A 21261-nucleotide genomic window follows, 5' to 3' on the forward strand; every position below is an offset into this window, starting at 1 on the left:
GCCAGGAGGACTGACGATGGGTCAATCTGGGCCCACACAAGCCTGACACGAAACTAGAGGGCCAGCGTAGAAGTTGAAGCTACCCTCGCGTAGAAATCCAGAACTGTCAGGGAACTGCCGAAACAGCCGAGAAGGTTGACGCAATAGGCAGAAGAGATAGTGCAAAGCTAACTCTCAGCCTGTAAGGCTGACGCAGGGCCTATGCAGTGCCAGCGCAGAGGTAGCTGGGGTTAGGCAGTTTTGCTGCGGATCAGCCGAAATCTGCCAGGTGAAGTGAGGTAAAACACATTCAGTTTTTCTGCCATTTTATTTTCTCTATCACTGGATTGTCGGGAGGGCATCCAGCATTGTATTCAGAACTATTGCTTAATAATAGAAAACCCTCAGAGTTGTTGCACCAATTTTCACATATTGGGTTTTTCTGGGGACTATTTTGTCCAAAAATAACGGTGTCCTATGTATCTTGTTCTTTGCTCAGTTTTTTGTTTCATGTAATCAAATATTAAAGTAGTGTAGGCTGCAGAAGTAATTTGCTTCAGTATTCAGAGAATAACTTGATATTGTATATTAAAATCAAGTAGGTGAAGTAGATTCAAATTTGCTACAATAAGGATTCCTTGAGGATTGGGAATTTTCACACACTGCAACCTTCTCCAACTGCTGGTGTTACTGCATCAACAACGGAAAAGCATCCAAAATTACTGAACAGGTGTTCAACATGATGCACTTGTTGCTGGAGTTTTGATTGATGCTAGTCTCTGTGCTGACCCTCTAAACCCTCTGCATTGTTGCTGACTCTACTTTGTTCCAACTGCATTATTGCCAACTCTAGCTTTGCACTGCTCAGTCTCTGGCACTCCTATTGATTTGGGGTAGCATCGGATGTGCTCTATCCATGAAAAATGGTGGAGAGGCTAAAGCACAAGAGATCTCCAAGACCCAGAACTGGTTTGGACAGATTGTACCCGATTTGGGAGATATTAAAATAATTAATATTTTTAATGGAGTTCCTAAGTCTAAACTTAGGAAAAATAAAATATTAATGGGTATTAATATAAAACTAGGTTAGAAGGTTCCACAAGTCATGGATCAAGCCAAATCTAATCTTAGTCGTTGATTAGAGATTTAATCTCAGTCGTTGAAGGACCAACGAGAAAAGTATAAGAGGAGGCTTGAGGGTCAGTTGGAGAAACGCACTGGAGTGATCAGTCATTCATTTTGCTAGAGTGGGGTTGCTAAGAAAAGTTGAATCAGTGATCAGCAGCGAGGGACAGTGAGTATGAGGCAAAGAGGCGGAGACAATACTAAGAGACCAGCGCAGAAGCAGAGAGAGAGAGCAGCAGCCAGTCAAGGCTATGCAAAGGCAACGCAGAGGCCATAGGGACTGCATCATCCATGCAGAGGCTATTGGAGTGACACAAGGGGTCCCAGAGGCTGCGCAGTGCCTCAGAGGGCTGACGTAGAGGGTCTTGGAGTTGACGCAGGTCAGCAGGAGGCTGACGCAGAGGCTAGAAGGGTTAGTGTTGATCTTCAATTGTGCCGGAGAGGGTTTCGTGGGACATGTTTTCTAAATACCTGTTTCCAAATATAGAGGTATTGCTGCCGTGTATTTTTCTCTGTCGGGTGAGCCGGTTAGGCATCCAGTTGTACTCAGATATATTGCATAATAATATAACCCTCTGAATAGCTGCACCAGTTTTCCCGCATTGGGTTTCTCCGGGGATATTTGTCCAAAAATAACGGTGTCACTTGCGTGCTTGTTTTCTTTCAGTTGCTGATCTGTATATGTTGTGACTGTATTATGTTTATTTTGGTATTTAAATGTATCAAATAACTTGTTCGAATTTAAACAAGTAAAAGAAATAAACCAGCAGAATATAAATTAATTTTCTAACAGATAGACTTAGAAAATTCAACATGGTATCAGAGCATGGTTGCAGATCACAGGAGAACTGAAGGCATCAGCTGAGCAGAGCATTTGCAGCAGAATCAGCTGTCCCGAGTGACAGTAGTTGATCCTTGCAAAAGCAACAAAGGAAGGGTTGACGCAAAGGGACTGCGTCATCAATCTGGGCCAAAGAGAGGTCAACGCAGACGCTGGGGAGGGCAGAGAGAAGCTCATGCAAAGCCACGTAGAGGCCAGGAGGGCTGACGCAGTTGGCTGAGGGAGTTGTTTTGCCAATGCCGGGATTGCACAAAGCCAAGAGGCTCAATCCTTCAATTGTTGGGGCAAAGGAAGTTGTGGGCAGTTTGCAAGAGCGAAGCTAGTGGGGTACTGTGGTTAGAACAGTACCTAATAGGGCAAGGCCAAGGTAGAGGGAATTGTTGCCGAGGCAAATTTCTAGCCAAGGAATCCGGATCAGTGTTGTAGTTGCATAGACGATCTGAGAGGAGAAACTTGACAGTTGGCAGAAGGATTTTCAGGAGGGAAATCGAGACTCATAGGGAGTCCAGAAGAGAACTTCCAGACGGGAAGTAGAGAGACTCGAAGGAGTCGAACCGAGATCTTCCAAACGGGAAGTAGAGAGACTCAATAGGAGTCGAACCGAGAACTTCCACGCGGGAAGTAGAGAGACTCGGAGGAGTTGACAAAAGAGCAGCGAGATGGCCGTGAATGGGCTGAGAGATCAAGACAAGTTGGACGAAGCGTCCAACTTTGTGGTCTGGAAAGCCAAGATCTTGTCCATTCTAGATAGACATCATATCAAGGGCTTCGCCTTGAGAGTGATGGCTATCCTAGTTGACCCGGTAGCTAATGAAAGGTATGAGGAGGCAATAGCTAAGGCAAAGTGTATCATCCTTGATGGGGTCAAGGATCATGTGGTCCCACAAATTGCTAAGAAGGAAACGGCAAAGGATATGTGGGACACTTTGAAGACATTGTACCAGCATACTTCCGTGTAGAGGAAGATTATCCTGGTGAATCAGCTAAGGTCATACCAGATGCAGAAGGGAGAGCAGATAGATGTCTTCCTCGATCAGTTGAAGGAGATCCGTGACCGACTTCCAGAGGGGCCACGTCAGATTAGGGGTTGATGGTAAGGACTGCACTTAACGCAGTCTCTGAGGAGTGGGAGACATTTGTCTAGAGCATACTAGGCAGGACAAGTCTTCCAAATTGGGAAGAACTGTGGGCGGCTCTTTGTCAAGAAGAGATCAGACAGCTGACCAAGGCGGGAAGTAGCAGCAAGGGGTCAAGATCAAGAAGGAAGAAGAAGAGGATGCGACTCTAGCATCTGCGGGAAAGCAGGAGAAGAGGAAGAAGAAGGACCTCTCCAAGGTCAAGTGCTTCCATTGTGGGGAACTGGGTCACTATGTGAACCAGTGTCCTAGGAAGAAGAGTAAGGGAAAGGCTTCTGACTCGAAGGCAGTGCTAGCGAGGGCGGAGAAAGAAGTCGAGGAGCATGACGATTTTGCCATGAGTGCTCATGTGCCACTTGAGAAGAAGTGGGGAGACATCGAACTATAGTCAGGAAGACTAGAGGCGATGAGGGGCAGGATCCTTGAGGTACCCAACCTCTTGGATTATACCTTGCTACGGGAGCCGCGAAGAGGAGTAGTAGGATTGGCGGATGTCAGTAGACATGGATGTGGATGAAGCAGCAGAGAGTGCTACAGTGAAGGAGTCACCGGGCAGCGTGAGGCTAGCAGGCTGCAATAATGCGAGAGGCACGGGAGTGTTGCACCAGTGCAAGATGGCACAGAGAAGTGTGCAATGGTGCGAGATGCAGGGAGTTCTTGCAGCGGCGAAGAGGTCAGTAGAGGGAGCACTTGTTAGCGGCACAGGAAGCTTCAGCATTAAGAGTGTTTCTAGCCTGACCGGATGTCAGAAGTTGGGTGGATTAGTTTCTTAATTCTCAGTAACTGAGTTGCAGTGCAATAGCAGTATGCAATAGCACGAAGCAGCATGACGAGAGGGGCTATAATGTAGATGCAGTGTTGGGAGGATGGACTAGCAGCAGCACAGATGCAGAGGGAGTTGTCGTACGGAGGCAGCAGCGGCAATGGCAAAGCCATGGGCAGCAGTACAGGATGTAGCAGTGCAAAGGCTGTTGGGCGGGGAGGCCTAGCATCAGCACAGGTAATGGTGCAAGATAATCAGAATGATGCTCAGTGAAGAGTATTGCTAGAGCACAATCCTCACTAAGAGGGAGTATTGATTTGGGGTAGCATCAGATGTGCTCTAGCCATGAAAATTGGTGGAGAGGCTAAAGCACATGAGATCTCCAAGACCTAGAAATGGTTTGGACAGATTGTACTCGGTTTGGGAGATATTAAAATAATTAATATTTTTAATGGAGTTCCCAAGTCTGAACTTAGGAAAAATAAAATATTAATGGATATTAATATAAAACTGGGTTAGAAGGTTCCAAAAGTCATGGATCAAGCCAAATCTAATCTTAGTCGTTGATTAGAGATTTAATCTCGGTCATTGAAGGACCAACGAGAAAAGTATAAGAGGAGGCTTGAAGGTCAGTTGGAGAACGCACTGGAGTGATCAGTCATTCATTTTGCTAGAGCGGGGTTGCTAAGCAAAGTTGAATCAGTGATCAATAGTGAGGGGCAGTGAGTATGAGGCAGAGAGGCAGAGACAATACTAAGAGACCAGCGCAGAAGCAGAGAGAGCGAGAGCAGCAGCCAGTCCAGGCTACGCAGAGCCCAGCAGAGACAGCGCAGAGGCCAAAGGGACTATGTCATCCACACAGAGGCTGTTGGAGTGATGTAGAGGGTCCCAGAGGCTGCGCAGTGCCTCAGAGGACTAGCGCAGAGGGTCCTGGGGTTGACGTAGGTCAGCAGGAGGCTGACGCAGAGGCTGGAAGGAGTTGTGCCGGAGAGGGTTTCATGGGACAGGGTTTCCAAATACCTGTTTCCGAATATAGAGGTATTGTTGCCACGTATTTTTCTCTATCGGGTGAGCCAGTTAGGCACCCAATTGTACTCAGATATACTGCATAATAATATAACCCTCTGAATAGCTGCACCGGTTTTCCCGCATTGGGTTTTTCCGGGGACATTTGTCCAAAAATAACGGTGTCACTTGTGTGCATGTTTTCTTTCAGTGGCTAGGCTGTAGATGTTGTGACTGTATTGTGTTTATTTTGGTATTTAAATGTATCAAATAACTTGTTCGAATTTAAACATGTAGAACAAATAAACCAGCAAAATACAGATTAATTTTCTAATAGATAGACTTAGAAAATTCAATAGCTCCTAGCCAATTCAACTGTCACTTCGGCACCCTTCTGCACCAACTGACACTGGTCCATCCTGCTACTTCTAATCTAGGCTCTCATAGCAAGGTATTGATCCAAGAGGTGGACTCCTCAAGGATCCTGCCCATCTGCAGTTATTTCAAACTATAGTTCTATATCACCCCACCTCTGGGCAATCATGGCAAACTCCTTGATTTGTGCGGACGCAACCTTCCAATCATGCTTCTTGTCTTTGTCCTTCTTCTTGAGAGGACACTGTGTAGCACAGTGACCAATTTCACCACATCGGACGCACTTGATCTTCGAAACATATTTCTTCTTCTTCAGCTGCTCCTGTTGCTCCTTAGATGTGTGGGCTGCATTCTCATCCTCCTCCTTTGGCTTCGTCCCATTGTTGTTGCTACTACTATCAAGCTTGCACTTGACTAAGTCTCTCCTCATCTCTTCCTGCTGAACAGCGGCCCACATCCTTCCCCAATCTGGCAATCTCTCTTTGCCTAGGATACTTTGGACAAACACTTGTCATACTTCTAAGACTGAGTTTACGGCCAGCCTCACCATCTCGGTACGCTGAGGTGTTGACCCTACAGTTGCCAACAAGTTTCGGATCTTTTGAAGCTTCGTAGGGAACAGATCAATGTGTTCCCCCTTCTTCATCTGCGTGGATCTCATCTTCTGCTCCAAGTACATCTTTCACTGCTCGGAAGATCCTTTGTATAGCGTGACCAAAGCATCCCACATCTGTCGAGCAGTATCCTTGTCGACAATGTGACACACTATATGGTCCTCACTCCGTTGAGGATCAACCTCTTGGCCTTCGCCATCTCGGCCTTGTACTTCTTGAGCGGATCTAGATCCGCAGGTATAACTACCACACTTTCGACGTAAGTTTTGAGATCGTTCTCATCAAAAAGGCATGAGATCCCTGCCTTCCTGATCACATAGTTGGATGCACCCTCCAACCGATCCTAATCTCGCAACCCATTAGCTGCCATCTCTGCGAACGAAATGTCGAATTGCCTCCTCTCACCTTTGCGCTACTGTTGGACTGGCTTATGCACTCCCTGCTGGAATTAGTAGATCTTTCGCTCCCTGCTGCTGCTCAGCAAATGAGAATTCAAACTTCTTGTTTGGAAATCCTTTGAGGAAGAATTCCCTCAATAGCATCTCTCTTCTTCCTTCTGACATTTTTCAGCCCCAACAATTGCTGCAAAAAACTGCATCACACCAGAAACCTCCTCTTCGTTGAAGTTTCTACGATGCTCCCTCTAACACTGGAAACTTTGATCTAGAAGTCTTACCTCTCTGTCGACTCACTCAGAGAGAGCCCTTCCTCGAAATTTTTTCCCTCTTAGCCTGGACTACGCAGTCCCTCTGGGGATTCGATTTGCTGCCTACGCAGCACTTTGACCCTCCTCCTCTTCAGCACTGGGTTCTTCCGGCTCTGCTCTCTTGCTTCACCTGCAACACTAATACCATGTGAAAATTTGGAAGCCCAAATTTCTATTGCAGCAATTGATTAAGTTCCTTCTATTTGTTAATTACTGAACAAATTATTCACTGCTTCCTACAACAAATATCGAAACTAATACACTACAGCCTTCACCAATTAAAATTATTTGTGGAAACAAGTAACTGAGCAAGAAATAAATACACAACACATTACACAATTATTTTTGGACAAAAGTCCCCAGAAAAACCTAATGCGAGAAAACTAGTGCAGCAGCTGAGGGTATGTATTATTCAATAGTAGTTTTTTTTAATGCAATCTCCAGATGCCTTGCTGGCTATCCAGTACAGAGAATATGACTGACAGAAGATTAGTGAGAAATACCTCACACTATCACTGGCGATCCCGACTGATCCATCCACAGAATGGCTTGTCCCTTGCTGCCTCTGCGTAGGCCCAACGTCACAGCTTCTAGGGACATCGTCACCCCTTTTGTTGATCGATTTTCCTCTGAGACTTCGATTTTGTCCTCTCAATCTCACACCCTGGCTTCTAGCTTCAAAAATCGACCTCTCTAGAAAAAATATGAATCTCCTCGAGGCTTTACGCTGCCTCTGCGTCAGCCTACGTTGCCCTGCGTTGCCTCTCGCAGATCTCTCTCTGCCTCCTCTGCTGAGTATTCCCAGATCAGGAGAAATCTCCAACCGGAACTATCCCTTCCCCTCACTGTAAGAAATCACTTCGAACTTCTCCCTGACAATAGTTGTGTTGCTCTCTTCAAAAATTCAATCTCTGATCTCCCACTCAATGTATTTCCAAATGCCCATCAAGCCTCTTCTTATAATCCTTTTGTTGAGAACCAACGGCCCATATTAGATTCTAATCAATGGCTCAGATTATTTTGGCTTGATCCTCATCTTCTTCTAGAAGTTTCACCCACAGTTAGATTAATACCATTTCATATTTTAATTTCTTAAGTTTAGACTTAGGCTTCCATTAAAAATAATTAATTATTTTAATAAAACTGTCTCTGAGTGGAATTTCCCAAACATTTGTCCAAGCCTCCCTGCAAATTTTGAGGCTTAGAGCACATTCGATGCTACCAAAAATCAGCAGTCACATTATTTCCTAACTACTTGTGGTCCCTTGCATAATGCGGGTTAACCACTTTATTTATTAATTATGGCCCATTTATTATCATCCTTACATTATTCCCTTGGGTACCTCCCTTTGTACCCCATATTAACCCCCCTAGGTATACTACATGGGTTTTCCTGAAACCTATTCTAGGTTATGGAATCCTAGTGTTTTTTAGCCTCTTTGACATCTGTCGAGACTAGAACACCATCTGATGCTACAAAAAGTAACATTCAATGTAGAAACCCTAGATGAGAAGGGTCTTCTATCAACCGGACTTTAACCAGATCCCTTCAAGATATAATATTCTTCTTTTAGGCCTTGGGAGCTTCCTATCACTTGATGAACAATTCTTTCTAGTGTCCTTCCAGCTACCTTCCTTGCTCACCTTAGCTCTAATACCATGTTAGAAAATGATAAAGTGATAGCTTATCAATCTTATTTTCTTTGACCTTGATACTTGCTAGTGAATTTTAGTCATCTTCTTTATGTTCTTTTAATTAGATATTTTCATCAAACAATATCGAGAAGGAACAACAACAAAAGAGGACACAGATGTAGGCTCTCAGCTAGGGAAAAAACCCTCCAAGGGGAAAACCCAAAAACTCTTTTCTTAGAATCTGCTTCAAATGAGATACAAAGACCCAATCTGTAGACCAAGTCCTTCTCCCAATACCAAGTCAGCCCTTCCTCAAGTCCTTAAATTTGCACAAAAACTACTACACACTGCAACATCAACCTGCCAGCAACAACACTGCTACTCGTCTAGCAACTTCGCCCGGCTTCTTCATCCTTGTAGCTTCTTAGAAACCCTAATATAGCGTTCTCCTAAGACCTACTTAGAGCAAGATAGCTCTCCCAAGTTTAGCGAGGCCAAGACAAGGGTTTTCCCTCTTCCACCTATAAATTTTGCACTTTCATCCTCCTGCAATTCGAATCCGCAATTTCGGCTTGTTTCTACAACCCAGAAACCCTAGAATTTCACACATGTGAGAGAGATAGATCCCAAAGACAAGATATTTCGGCCTCCCAGCTTCCTCCAGACCTTCACTCTCCTTTCCTCCTTCCCAGCTATAGATCAAACACCTTCTTGACGATCAAACTTGTAAGTGAGCATGTCTCCAAATGAAGTTGAATTTTTCTTTATATAGCCTTCTCAAGGGGTCGAGTTCCCTCATTTAGGCCGACTTGTACTCTTGGAGATTCCAGGACATGCTATACTCAAAAATAATTCCTTTTACAATTACAAATTGCCCAAAAGGGTCTTATAAAGATGATGTTGACTCCTTTGACTCATGACAATAAATCCTAAGACCTAACAAACCCTAGAAGCACGAAGAACATGCTTTTACCTAAAAGACCATCAATAATGAGCATAAAACCGATGCTTTAATAATAATAATTTTATTTTTTTTCGTGTTTGTTACATAGGATACATATTGAAATGAGTACAACAATTATGAAGACCGAAACTAGTTACATTTCTCACGCCCTCCATTGCCATGCATTTACATTAACACCTATTGATTGAGGGTTTGACCTTGGAAATTCCACCTCCCCTTAGGGGTTGAAAGCACCTAATAGGTTTGATCATTAGCCACCTCTATCAAGGTAGGGAACACCTTTACTGGACTTGGTCTAGGAAATTGGAAGGTGATCTAAGTTTGGAGTATTAATATTCCCTTAACATGCAATTTTGGTCAAGTTATATGCTTATATGATATTAGTATCTAATGAATGGCTTCTTTCATTAGAGTTTAAGTTGGTTTTGTCAGGTGGAGGGCACCCACTCCATAGGTATCCAAGCCTTTCAGAGAGGATGATGACTTAGCAAATGTAGTGTTGCCCACTTACATATAGCATTGCACATTATGATGACTTGAGCAGTTGATGCATGACACAAAGCACCCCCAAGAACCAGGACATTGATATTTGACCCAACATGGATGATTCTTGATGCTCGCACCACTGGACCCAACATGCCCCTAGGCTAGCCTTGACACTACCTGATGGGTAGGGGATGCTTCAGAGCCCAAATGAGGGTGATCTTCCATGACATGACAGGGAGGGCTTGTTGCACCTAATGAAGTCCTAACACTGGAGAGAGGAGGCATTGTGTTGACAATTGGAGACCCATGGAGATGACATGGTGGCACCCTAGTTGGATTTGGGAACCCTGGAGTTGTTTTGAGGTTCAATTTGGGGGATATCCCTCGAATGATGGATGATCATGATAAATGGACACACCTTCGGCCTTATATTCACCATCCCATAGCATCAAGAGCCCAAAAAGGGAATGACGCATCATTTAGAGGCTCATGGCTCACAAGTGTGTGTCATTTGTGGCATAATTTTACATTGAACTAGTGGGTTGCCTTGTAATCCAAGAACTATTAATTTATTTTATGTTTACTCATTGTCAAACTTGTTTAGGGGCTTCTTAGACTAAAATTAGGTGATACCATGTAAACTTTTAAGCACACAAGAAAGACAATACATGAATAGAAAGAGACCCACGTAAAATATATGTTTTTAATACAATAAATTTTTGATAAAATGGGGTTGAACCACATGTTATTTGCTAGGGAATTCTGCTAGAGCTACAACCTAACTATGCTTTCTAATAATATCTAATTCTCAATTTATTTTACATATATGAACATGAATTTTACATTAGATTGTAAACACTATTTGAGTGTAATACTCCAACAAATATAACTGTTTCCACTGTCTGCCAGAGACAATCAGCTGGCAGCATTGGATGCACTAGATTCAAGCAGCGGCAATAGTGCTTAGCCAGGTCAAGTCTGCTACAGGTTGGTAATGAACTAGATTTATCCACTCAAAAATTCTAATAATTTGAAAACAAAATATTTCAGTATACACAACTCACACAAATAAAAGTATAATGGTGTTAATTTTACCGAACAGTCTATTTTCTAGAGACAACAACAGAGACGTATATCTTGCATACCATTATGATAGAATTCATCTGCCAACCCTGCAATATTGAAAGCTGAAAGGAAAGAATCCAAATGTATTTTTGCTTCCCCTGAAAATTCTACCACATCCCACGGATTCTGTTATCACAAAAGCAGAAAGGAATGTCAAAGCTCAACCATAAGAAGGGAATACAACACAAAAAAATGAATCAATACTGTAAGAAACATTCCAAAGCAGCATGACAGAAACAACCATTGCTAGATAGCTTATACTTATCCATATACTTTTCATTACCTTGCAACTAGATTCTAGGGTGAAAAGCACACTGATAATTACCTTTGCCAGATGTCTGAACAGTTTGGAAAAGCTTAAAACATAAATATCACAGTGTACAGGATTTCAGTCAGTAATTATGATGTTTAACTTCTGGAAATTGAGCTGTGTAAAAGTTTTCACAAAGATTGGCAGTGGACCCCTTTGATGAGTTGAATTAGAAAGAGATTGGTGAGTTGGAATCACAAACATAGTATTTGAATTTTGAACACTAGACAGCCAAAGTATTAGGGGACACATGCACTAGATGGCCGAGGGCGTTGTAACTTGTGACTATTGTTACCCCTTCACATCTAGGAGTAACTAGATGAGATTTTTTCTCCTATAATCCCGATCAAAGGCAACAGTATTGGTAAAGTTGTCATTGATGTCAACATGATGACAAACCCTAGGTGTATTGTTGAAGCAAACCCTAAGTGCAAAACCCTAACCCTATACCATAGCCACTTGTTGAAGATGATGAAGTCCTTGTTGATACAAGCCCTTGATACCCAAGTGCTTTGTCCTTGTCCTAATGTGTTGAAGCAAAAGACCTAACGGTTGCAGCCCTTATCTTGAAACCCTAGCATAAGCCCTAGCAGATCAATGGATGAAGAAGCTCTAGCACTGTTCAATTGACAAGCCTCGGAAGATTGTTGGTTGGCAAGACCTAGATGATGCCCTAGATATTTGATGCCAACACTAGTTGGAGAATAACCTAATCCTAATAAGAAGAAGCTCTAGCATAACAAAAACCCTAAAGGCTGCCATGAATGAACATACTTGGATGAAGTCCTAAATCTATGAAGAAGAACTCCTTGCAATAAAACCCTAACACTAGTTCTAGGAATCCTTGCTCGTGATGATGCCCTAGCCCTAACAAATTAATCCTTATACCCTATATCCCTATGATGAAGAAGCCCTATCCTACCACAAATTCCTAAGGGCTGTCACAAAACTCTAAAGACTGTCATAAAATAAAAATCTAGTTGTGACATTAGAAACAAAATCTTGATATGCCTCTTACACCAGCTGATAGAGGGCTTCAAGACCTTTCTAACAAGTACCTACTTGCCCTCTAATTCCTTGGCATTGTAAAGATATTAATTTTTGAAATTGAAAGAAATTAAGAAGTCAGCTAGCCGACTTAAGCCTACATAAGTTGGCCTTCTTTAACCAACTGATGTGTCCCTTCACCATAGGTTGAAACAACTATTTATGCATGTGCAGCTCAGTTATCATCAATTCAATTCAGATCATTTGGTCTAACACAGAGAAAAAAGGTTGGATCTGAGGTGAGAAAGAGGCCAAGGAGGACAAAGGTTGAAGCTTACTGTTTGGGAAAATCCGGTTTTAAATTTTCGGTGATTGGAGGTTGGGCTTGGATTGGTTTTATTTGTGGACAAAATAACCCTCTTTCTCAGCTCGAACTTGAGTCAGAAAAGCTTTGAACGGTGGCATTTAAGTGCACAACACTGTTTGATCATGTAGCTAATCCATTGTGACTTTTAGATCTCTGGTTTAGACCTGTGCCTAAAATTTCGGACATGTGCCTAACATCTCGGACCTGTAACATCTGTAGTGCTTGGACCTGTGGCAGAGGATCTGTGACATGTAAACCTTGGAACAGTGACAAATCCAGACTTGTGTGAAGTGACAATTCAGCTTGTGCTTGTGAGAAGACTTCTAGCAGTTTCTTAAGCATTGTTAGAAGCAACCTAGTGATAGAACTGAAGGAGCCTTTGGCTGTTTTTGGCATCATTTGAGGACAGCGTTGGAGCAGAAATAGAAGCATCAAAGTGCAGATCTAGAGGAGCTGTTGATCCTTTTGCAGGCCTGTTGAAGAAGACATTTTGGAGCAGCCTAGTGACATATTTTGAAGCAGTCCTACAATCATTTTTTAGAGCAGACTAAAGACATCTTTTGGAGCAATCTAAGGACATTTGTTGAAGACATCTTACAGCAGTGTTGAATTCATCTTATGGATCTTGTTTTAAAGGCATCTTGTGAAGAAATCTTGAAGACTTTTTGGGCTATTCTTGGAGCACACTTGAAGAGTAATTGAAGACCTGTTTGGAAAAGACTTACTGCAGCTACTGTATTGAAGCCTTATTGAAGGATTGTTAAAGAAGATCCAAGCCTTCGTTGGAGCAAACCTAAGAAGACTATTGAAGACATTTTGGAGACATTACTGAAGTCTTGTTGAAGCAGCTTATTGAAGACACCTTAAAGCATTGTTGAAGACTTGTAGAAGCAAATCTTGAAGCCATTATTGGTTGACCTCATGATGCATGATTGAAGCCCTCATGGAGTAACATTGGAGAAGATTGTTTGGGTATCATGAAGAGTCTTGGAGACACCTACTATGGTTACTAAAGTTATCATTGATGAACTAAGTGTTTTGAAGATTAATTGAGGGCATTGTTGAAGGCGACCTTGAAGATATTATCAGGGCTTTGTTGCAGAAGATTTTGGAAGCCTTGAAGAACAATTGAACCCACTTTGAAGAACAAAAGAAAAGGGTTGGAGACCTAGAGGATTGGAGTCCTCAAGAAGACCAGTTTGGAGCCTAAGCCAGAGGGAAGGGTTGGAGCCCTAGAGAATTGGAGTCCTCAAGAAGACCACGTTGGTGCTTGGCGAAATATAAGTTGGAGCCTGGTAGATTGAAGATTGGAGTCTTCATCTAGGGTTGGATACTTGAGGAATTATTGTACAGATTAAAATTTGAATATTGGAAAAGAGGATTGGAGTCCTCATTGTCTTTATTAATTAAAATTATTACTTTTTTATACATATATTTTTTATGTTCTGTTTATAAGTGATCTTAATTAGTTTAAAATACCAATTGTGAAAGGAAATACTAATTCACACCACCCTTCCCTCCACCCTCCCTCTCAGTATTTGCAACAAACAGTTTTGTAGTTGACACCCATGGTTCTCCGCAGAAAGTTTCCTAGAGATGCTTCCCACACCATCCTCGGGTCACTCATTTCATTATTTTGCTGCTCAACACACATGAAGTACATTTGTTCATTCCTCCATTAAGTGTTAATGGCATATGTATTTGCCATGAAACTAGAGACCATAGGTTGAATTGGATAATGGATCATCATGCCTTGAATTTGTGCCTTCTAGAAGAATCAAGGATCAAGGTAAAAGATGACATTGGATCAGATGAGTAGTCTCGACTCTCAAGTATTTCTAGCTAGAGTCAAGAAGTTGAAGAACGGAAAGTTTGGAAAGTCCAAGAAGAGATATGTCCAAGGTTCAATGTTTTGAGTGCAATGAGTTTGGACACTTTAAGAGGGACTGTCCAAGCCAACAAAACAACAAGAGAAAGGAAAGAAGTGAAGCTCATGTAGTTGAGGCCGTCGGAGAACCAGAGAAAGAAGATGTGGAGGATCTTTACTATTAAAGAAGGCACTTTATTTGTTAGGTTCCTTATAGAGACTGGTCTTTCCCTTGGGATAGTATGCATTATTGTTTATAAAAGAATCTTGATTTTGCATAACATCATGAGTAGCATGTGATAGTAGCATATGTAGGGTCTATTTGGTTAAGTTGCTTTTTGGAAGTCATTTAGTATTTAAAAACAGATTGATAGACCATTTTGCATATTGTTCATCCGAGCATTGTCTAACATTAAGTTAGAGGTAGTCATCTTGCTAAAGATGGATCATCATGATCTTGCAACAACCATCATTTTAAAAGGTTCTTGGATGAAGCATTATGACAAGGACAATATACTTTCTATATAGTATGGAAACAATATTGTGTAAGGGATGAAGGAATGCAATGGGTTAGGTTACCATCTCATTATGAGACACATAGCTTGTTAGTTTTTGTAGCATCGGATGTGTTCTAGCCACGAAATTTTGTGGAAAAGCTAGAATAAAAGAGATCTCCAAAACCCAAAAATCGTTTCTGGAAATTCCACCTGGAAATGACTTAATTAGATTATTAGTTAGTTTTTAAATATTTCTTAAGCCTAAACTTAGGGAATATGATTAACTAATCAGAATTAATTAAGTCAAGGTGTGAATGTTTTAGAAACTCACATGGATTGACTTCAAGTTAATCCTAGCCATCAATTAAAATTTAGTCTTTGTCGTGGAGTCCCAACAAAGGATTATAAGAAGAAGTTGATGGGCATTTGGAGAATACACTTGAGAGGTTCGATTTCATGAGCAGATTGATTTCCAAAGTAGCAGCAGTTAGTTGTCAGAGAGAGAACCAGTAAGATCGAAGCAGTGAGTGAGGGGCAGGGACAGTGACCCAGAGGAGAGATTTTCCAGATCCAGGGAGGCAGCAACAAGTGAGTCGAACTATCCCAAAGAGGTAATGCTGAGGGACTACGCAGTGCTTCAGTCAGGCAGATCGATTTGGAGAGGAGGACATTCGTTCTCAGTTCCAAAGGCCGGGAAGGAGTACCAAAGGGTCGGAGAGATAGTTTTCTAAGCTTCCAGAGGAAGAACAACTTCATCTGAGCCCAATCCGAAGCAAGACGTCCAGCTAGCTACGCAAAGCAGCGCAAAGGTTAACGCAGTGCTCCAGTGGGCCAAGTTTTTGATAGGGAAAGTCTAACCAGAGATTGCCCGAGGGAGAAGGGTAATTCCCTTCAGTATTTTACTCATATTTTCTTGTTGTTTGGATAGCCAATTGGGCATCCATAGATGTAATCAAATTTCACTATTGCATAATATAATAAAACCCTCACTGTTGCACCGGTTTTCCCAAGTTGGGTTTTTCCGGGCACATTGGTCCAAAAATGTGTAAATTTATCTATGTGCTAGCGTTTATTATTTTGTAGTTTTATTTGTGTAGGTTACAGTGTGAGTTATTCAGTATTTGTTGCAGGAAACAATAGATAAATTGTTAAATTTAATTAACAATTAGGAGGATAATTTCCAGTTGCTGCAATAGGATTCGGGTTTACAAATATTCACATGGTATCATAACATAGATGATCAGCCAGAGAGCTTAGTAGCGACATAGAGGGAGTTTCGTTGTTCAGTGTGGGTAGCAAATTGAAACCCCAAAGGGTAGCACAGTCAATTTACCAAGAGCCCGAATTTCTTGAGGAGATTCGATTTTTCTGAGTGTGGGACAGAAAAAATTGATCTCTCCAAATCGAGGTGTTGATTTGGGGTAGCATCAAATGTGCTCTAGCCATGAAAATTGGTGGAGAGGCTAAAGCACATGAGATCTCCAAGACCCAGAAATGGTTTGGGCAGATTCTAACCAATTTGGGAGATATTAAAATAATTAATATTTAATGGAGTTCCTAAGTCTAAACTTAGGAAAAATAAAATATTAATGGGTACTGATATAAAACTGGGTTAGAAGGGTCCAAAAGTCATGGATCAAGCCAAATCTAATCTTAGCCATTGATTAGAGACTTAATCTCAGTCATTGATGGACCAACGAGAAAAGTATAGGAGGAGGCTTGAGGGTTAGTTGGAGAATACACCAAGAGAGATCAAGAATTCGATTTTCTAGGGAAGGGTTTGTTGAGGAAATCAAGTGAGTGATCAGTTGCAGCATGGGGCAGTGAATACATAGCAAAGAGGCAGAGTTGGTACTAGAGAGACAGCGCAGAACCTGGAGAGGTTGATGCAGAGGCAGTTGGGTGCTACGCAGAGGCAACTAGGAGTTGGCAAAGCCAGGAGAGGCCAGCGTGGGTGATGCAGAGGGTCTAAGGGCTAATGCAGAAGCTTTAGAAGTTGCGCAGAGGCTAGTAGAGCTGACGCAGGTCCAAGAGGCAGTGCTAGGAGGATTTCATGGGACAAACTGGGAGCTGGTGAGCTGGGTAGGGTGGCGCAGTCCCTATCAGAGTGACGCAGAGCAGTGGACGTTGCAATTGTTTTTGTGGGATCGTTCATCCGGTGATTAATTAGTCGTAATATTTGTCTCCGAGGAGGGGTACTGCTGCCGAGGGCATTCTCTATTGGGTTAGCTATTTCTGGCACACTAGTTGTATTCTGAAAACTGCATAACAATAAAACCCTCTGAATATCTCCGCCAGTTTTTCCGCATTTGGTTTTTCCGGGGACATTGGTCCAAAAATAATGGTGTCACTTGTGTGCTTGTTTTCTTTCAGTTGATGATCTGTACATGTTGATACTGTACTTTTGTTTATTTTCAGTATTTACATGGTAAATGACTTGTTAAGTAATTAAACAAGTAGGAAGAAATAAACCAGATATTACAGGAAGAATTTCTAACGGGTTAAACTTAGAAATTCCAACATGGTATCAGAGTGTGGTTGTAGATCACAAGATAACTGAAGGCAACAGCCGAGCAAAGCATTTGCAATAGATTCAGTTGTCCCGAGCGACAAAGCTGATCATTGCAGAAGGTGACAGAGGAAGGAGTGATGCAGAGGGACTGCGTCATCATTCTGGGCTAGAGAGAGGCAGCACAGAGGCTAAGGGAGGCAGAATCAGGCTCACGCAGAGCCACGTAGAGGCCAGGAGGGCCGACGCAGTTGACTGGGGGAGCTAATTTATCGGTGCGGGGATTGCGTGGAGCCAAGTGGCTCAATCTTTCAGTTGTTGGGGCATAGGAGGTTGTGGGTAATTTGCAGAGCAAAGTTGTTGGGATATTGTGATCAGAACAATACCTAACAGGGCAAGACCAAGGAGGAGGGAGTTGTTGCCGAGGTAGATTTCTAGCCAAGGAATCTGGATCAGTGGTGCAGTTGCACAGACAATCGGAGTGGGGAAACTCGACATTGGTAGAGGGATTTCTAGAAGGGAAATCGAGACTCAGAGGGAGTCGTATCAAGAACTTCCAGACGGGAAGTTGAGAGACTCAGCAGGAGTCGAACAGAGGACTTCCACGAGGGAAGTAGAGAGACTCAGAGGAGTCGACAAAAGAGCAGCGAAATGGCCGTGAATGAGCTAAGAGATTAGGATAGGCTGGACGGAGCGTCCAACTTTGTGGTCTGGAAGGCCAGGAGCTTGTCCATTCTAGACAGATGTCACATCAAGGACTTCGCCTTGGAAATAATAGCGATCCCCATTGGCCCAACTGAAAATGAGAAGCACGAGGAGGAAATGACTAGGGAAAAGTGCATCATCCTTGATGGAGTCAAGGATCATGTGGTGCCGCATATTACCGAAAAGGATACGACAAATGAGATGTGGGAGGCCCTGAACAAATTGTACCAGCATACTTCCGTGGAGAGGAAGATGTTACTTGAAAATCAGCTGTGGTCATACCAGATGCAGTGGGGAGAGCAGATAGATGTCTTCCTCAGTTAGTTGAAGGAGATCCTTGATCAGCTAACTTCCATAGGGGCCATGACGGATGAGGAATTGATGGTGACGACTGCACTGAACGCAGTTTCCGAGGATTGGGAAGTATTGGTCTAGAGCATACTAGGAAGGTCGAAGCTTTCAGATTGGGAAGACCTGTGGGCGGCTCTTTGGCAAGAAGAGATCAGACGGCTGACCAAGGTGGGGAGTAGCGGCAAAGGGGTCAGAATCAAGAAGGAAGAAGAAGAGGATGCGGCTCTAGCATCTGTGGGAAAGCAGGAAAAGAGGAAGAAGAAGGACCTCTCCAAGTTCAAGTGCTTCCATTGTGGGGATCTGGGTCATTTTGCGAACCAGTGTCCTAAGAAGAAGAGCAAGGGAGAGGCTTCTGAGACCAAGGCAGCGCCAACAAGGGCAGAGAAAGAAGTCGAGGAGGATGACGATTGTGCCATGAGTGCTCATGTGCCACTTGAGAAGAAGTGGGGAGACATCGAGTTGTAGTCAAGAGGACTACAGTTGATGAGGGGCATGATCCTTGGGGAACCCAACCTCTTGGATTATACCTTGCTACGGGAGCCCCGAAGAGGAGTAGTAGGACTGGCAGATGTCGGTAGAGATGGATGCGGATGGAGTGGCAGAGAGTGCTACAGTGCAGGAGTCTCGTGACAGCGCGAGGCAAACAGGATCCAACAGTGCGAGAAGCACGAGAGTGTTGCACCATTGCAGGATGGCACAGAGAGGTGTGCAACGGTACGAGATGCATGGAGTTGTTGCAACAGCGCAGAGGTCAGTATAAGGAGCACTTGTTAGCGGCAGAGGGAGCTTCAACATCGAGAGTGTTTCTAGCCTGACAGGGACGTCAGATGTTGCGTGGATCAGTTCCTTACTTCACAGTAACTGAGTTGCAGTGCAGTAGTAGTATGCAGTAGCACGATGCAGCATGAGGAGAACGGGATGCAGTGCAGATACAGTGTTGGGAGGATGGACCAGTAGTAGCACGGATGCAGAGGGAGCTGCCATACGGATTCAGCAGTGGCAGTGGTAGGGCCATGGGAAACAGTACAGGATGCAGCAGTGCAGAGGATGTTGGGCGGGGAGGCCTAGCATCAGCACAGGGACCGATGTCGAATGACCAGTGTGATACTCAGTGAGGAGTATTACTAGAGCACAGTCCTCACTAAGAGGGAGTGTTGATTTGGGGTAGCATCAGATGTGCTCTAGCCATGAAAATTGGTAGAGAGGCTAAAGCACATGAGATCTCCAAGACCCAAAAATGGTTTGGGCAGATTCTAACCGGTTTGGGAGATATTAAAATAGTTAATATTTTTAATGGAGTTCCTAAGTTTAAACTTAGGAAAAATAAAATATTAATGGCTGTTAATATAAAACTGGGTTAGAAGCGTCCAAAAGTCATGGATCAAGCCAAATCTAATGCTAGCCATTGATTAGAGATTTAATCTCGATCGTTGAAGGACCAACAAGAAAAGTATAAGAGGAGGCTTGAGGGTTAGTTTGAGAATACACAAAGAGAGATCAAGAATTCGATTTTCTAGGGCAGGGTTTGTTGAGGAAATCGAGTGAGTGATTAGTTGCAGCGAGGGGCAGTGAATACATAGCAGAGAGGCAGAGTTGGTACTAGAGAGACAGCGCAGAGCCCGGAGAGATTGACGCAAGGGCAGCTGGGTGCTACGCAGAGGCAGCTAGGAACTACACAAAGCCAGGAGAAGCCAGCATGGGTGACAGAGAGGGTCTAAGGGCTGACGCAATGGCTAGCAGAGCTGACACAGGGGCAAGAGGCAGCGTTGGGAGGATTTCATGGGATAGACTGGGAGCTGGTGAGCCAGGTAGGGTGACGCAGTCCCTATCAAAGTGACACAGAGCAATGGAAGTTGCAATTGTTGTTGTGGGATCGTTCATCCAGTGGTTAATCAGCCGGAATATCTGTCTCCGAGGAGAGGTACTACTGCCGAGGGAATTCTTTGTTGGGTGAGCCATTTCTGGCACCCTAGTTGTATTCTGAAAACTGCATAATAATAAAACCCTTTGAATAGTTGCATCAGTTTTCCCGCATTGGGTTTTTCCGGGGAGATTGGTCCAAAAATAACAGTGTCACTTGTGTGCTTGTTTTCTTTCAGTTGATGATCTGTACATGTTGATACTGTACTTGTGTTTATTTTCAATATTTACATGGTAAATGACTTGTTAATTAATTAAACAAGTAGGAAGAAATAAACCAGATAGTACAGGAAGAATTTCTAACGGGTTAGACATAGAAATTCCAGCACGAGGGATTCCAGAGGCAGAGGGAGCAACCTAGTATTTTCGCAGAGTAGATATCTAGCTCGAAGCAGTAGTTTTGCAGTAGTTTGCTAGAATAGAGCTAGTGTCGAGTGGAAGAAGAGCACACACTGAAGCACAATTTTCCTCAGGGAACTTCTAGTCTCAAGAAGTTCGTTTTCCCTTGCAGATCAGCAATTGTTGTGAGCAGAGTTTCTCACTCCAGAAGGGAATGCGAATCTCCTAGCAGCAGCAGGTTGCAGCAAGTATGAAGCAGAGAGTTGGGAGCAGCACCAGAAGACCAGCGCAAAGATTGGAGAGGCAGACGCAGAGGCAGCAACAGACTGCGCAGTCACTGGAGGGCCTGCGTGGGTGATGCAGAGAGCCCAAATGCTGACGCAGAGATGCAGGGGCTGATGCAGAGTGTCTGGGAGCTGAATAATAAAATCGTCCCTTGCTGCACCGGGTTTCCCACATTGGGTTTTTCCGGCGACTGTCATCTAAAATATCTGTGTCGATGTGTTGATTCTTGTGCATGTGTTTGTTTCTGTATTATGGTGTGATATTTGCAACAGAATTTATTTTAATGTTTATTGAAAGAATTTCATAAATAACTTATTGGAAAATAAGTAGGTAAAGTAAATCAGTTGTTGCAGTGATAGAATTTTCACAT

At 43.2% G+C, this 21261-nt stretch overlaps 1 protein-coding gene across 1 annotated transcript in view; it reads right to left on the bottom strand.

Annotated features, from left to right (window-relative positions):
• Positions 1–21261, bottom strand: part of LOC149157031 (protein PLASTID TRANSCRIPTIONALLY ACTIVE 14-like) — a 297084-nt gene that overhangs the window by 103494 nt on the left and 172329 nt on the right. Inside the window, exon 8 of the mRNA XM_089444948.1 lies at positions 10775–10880. Within this exon, the coding sequence (XP_089301074.1) occupies positions 10775–10880 (106 nt within the window). The remainder of the gene's footprint in view (positions 1–10774; positions 10881–21261) is intronic.

Source organism: Pinus tabuliformis, chromosome 9, assembly GCF_031772625.1.
Source record: "Pinus tabuliformis cultivar Carrire ecotype Pingquan chromosome 9, CPIR1, whole genome shotgun sequence".
NCBI lineage: Eukaryota > Viridiplantae > Streptophyta > Pinopsida > Pinales > Pinaceae > Pinus > Pinus tabuliformis.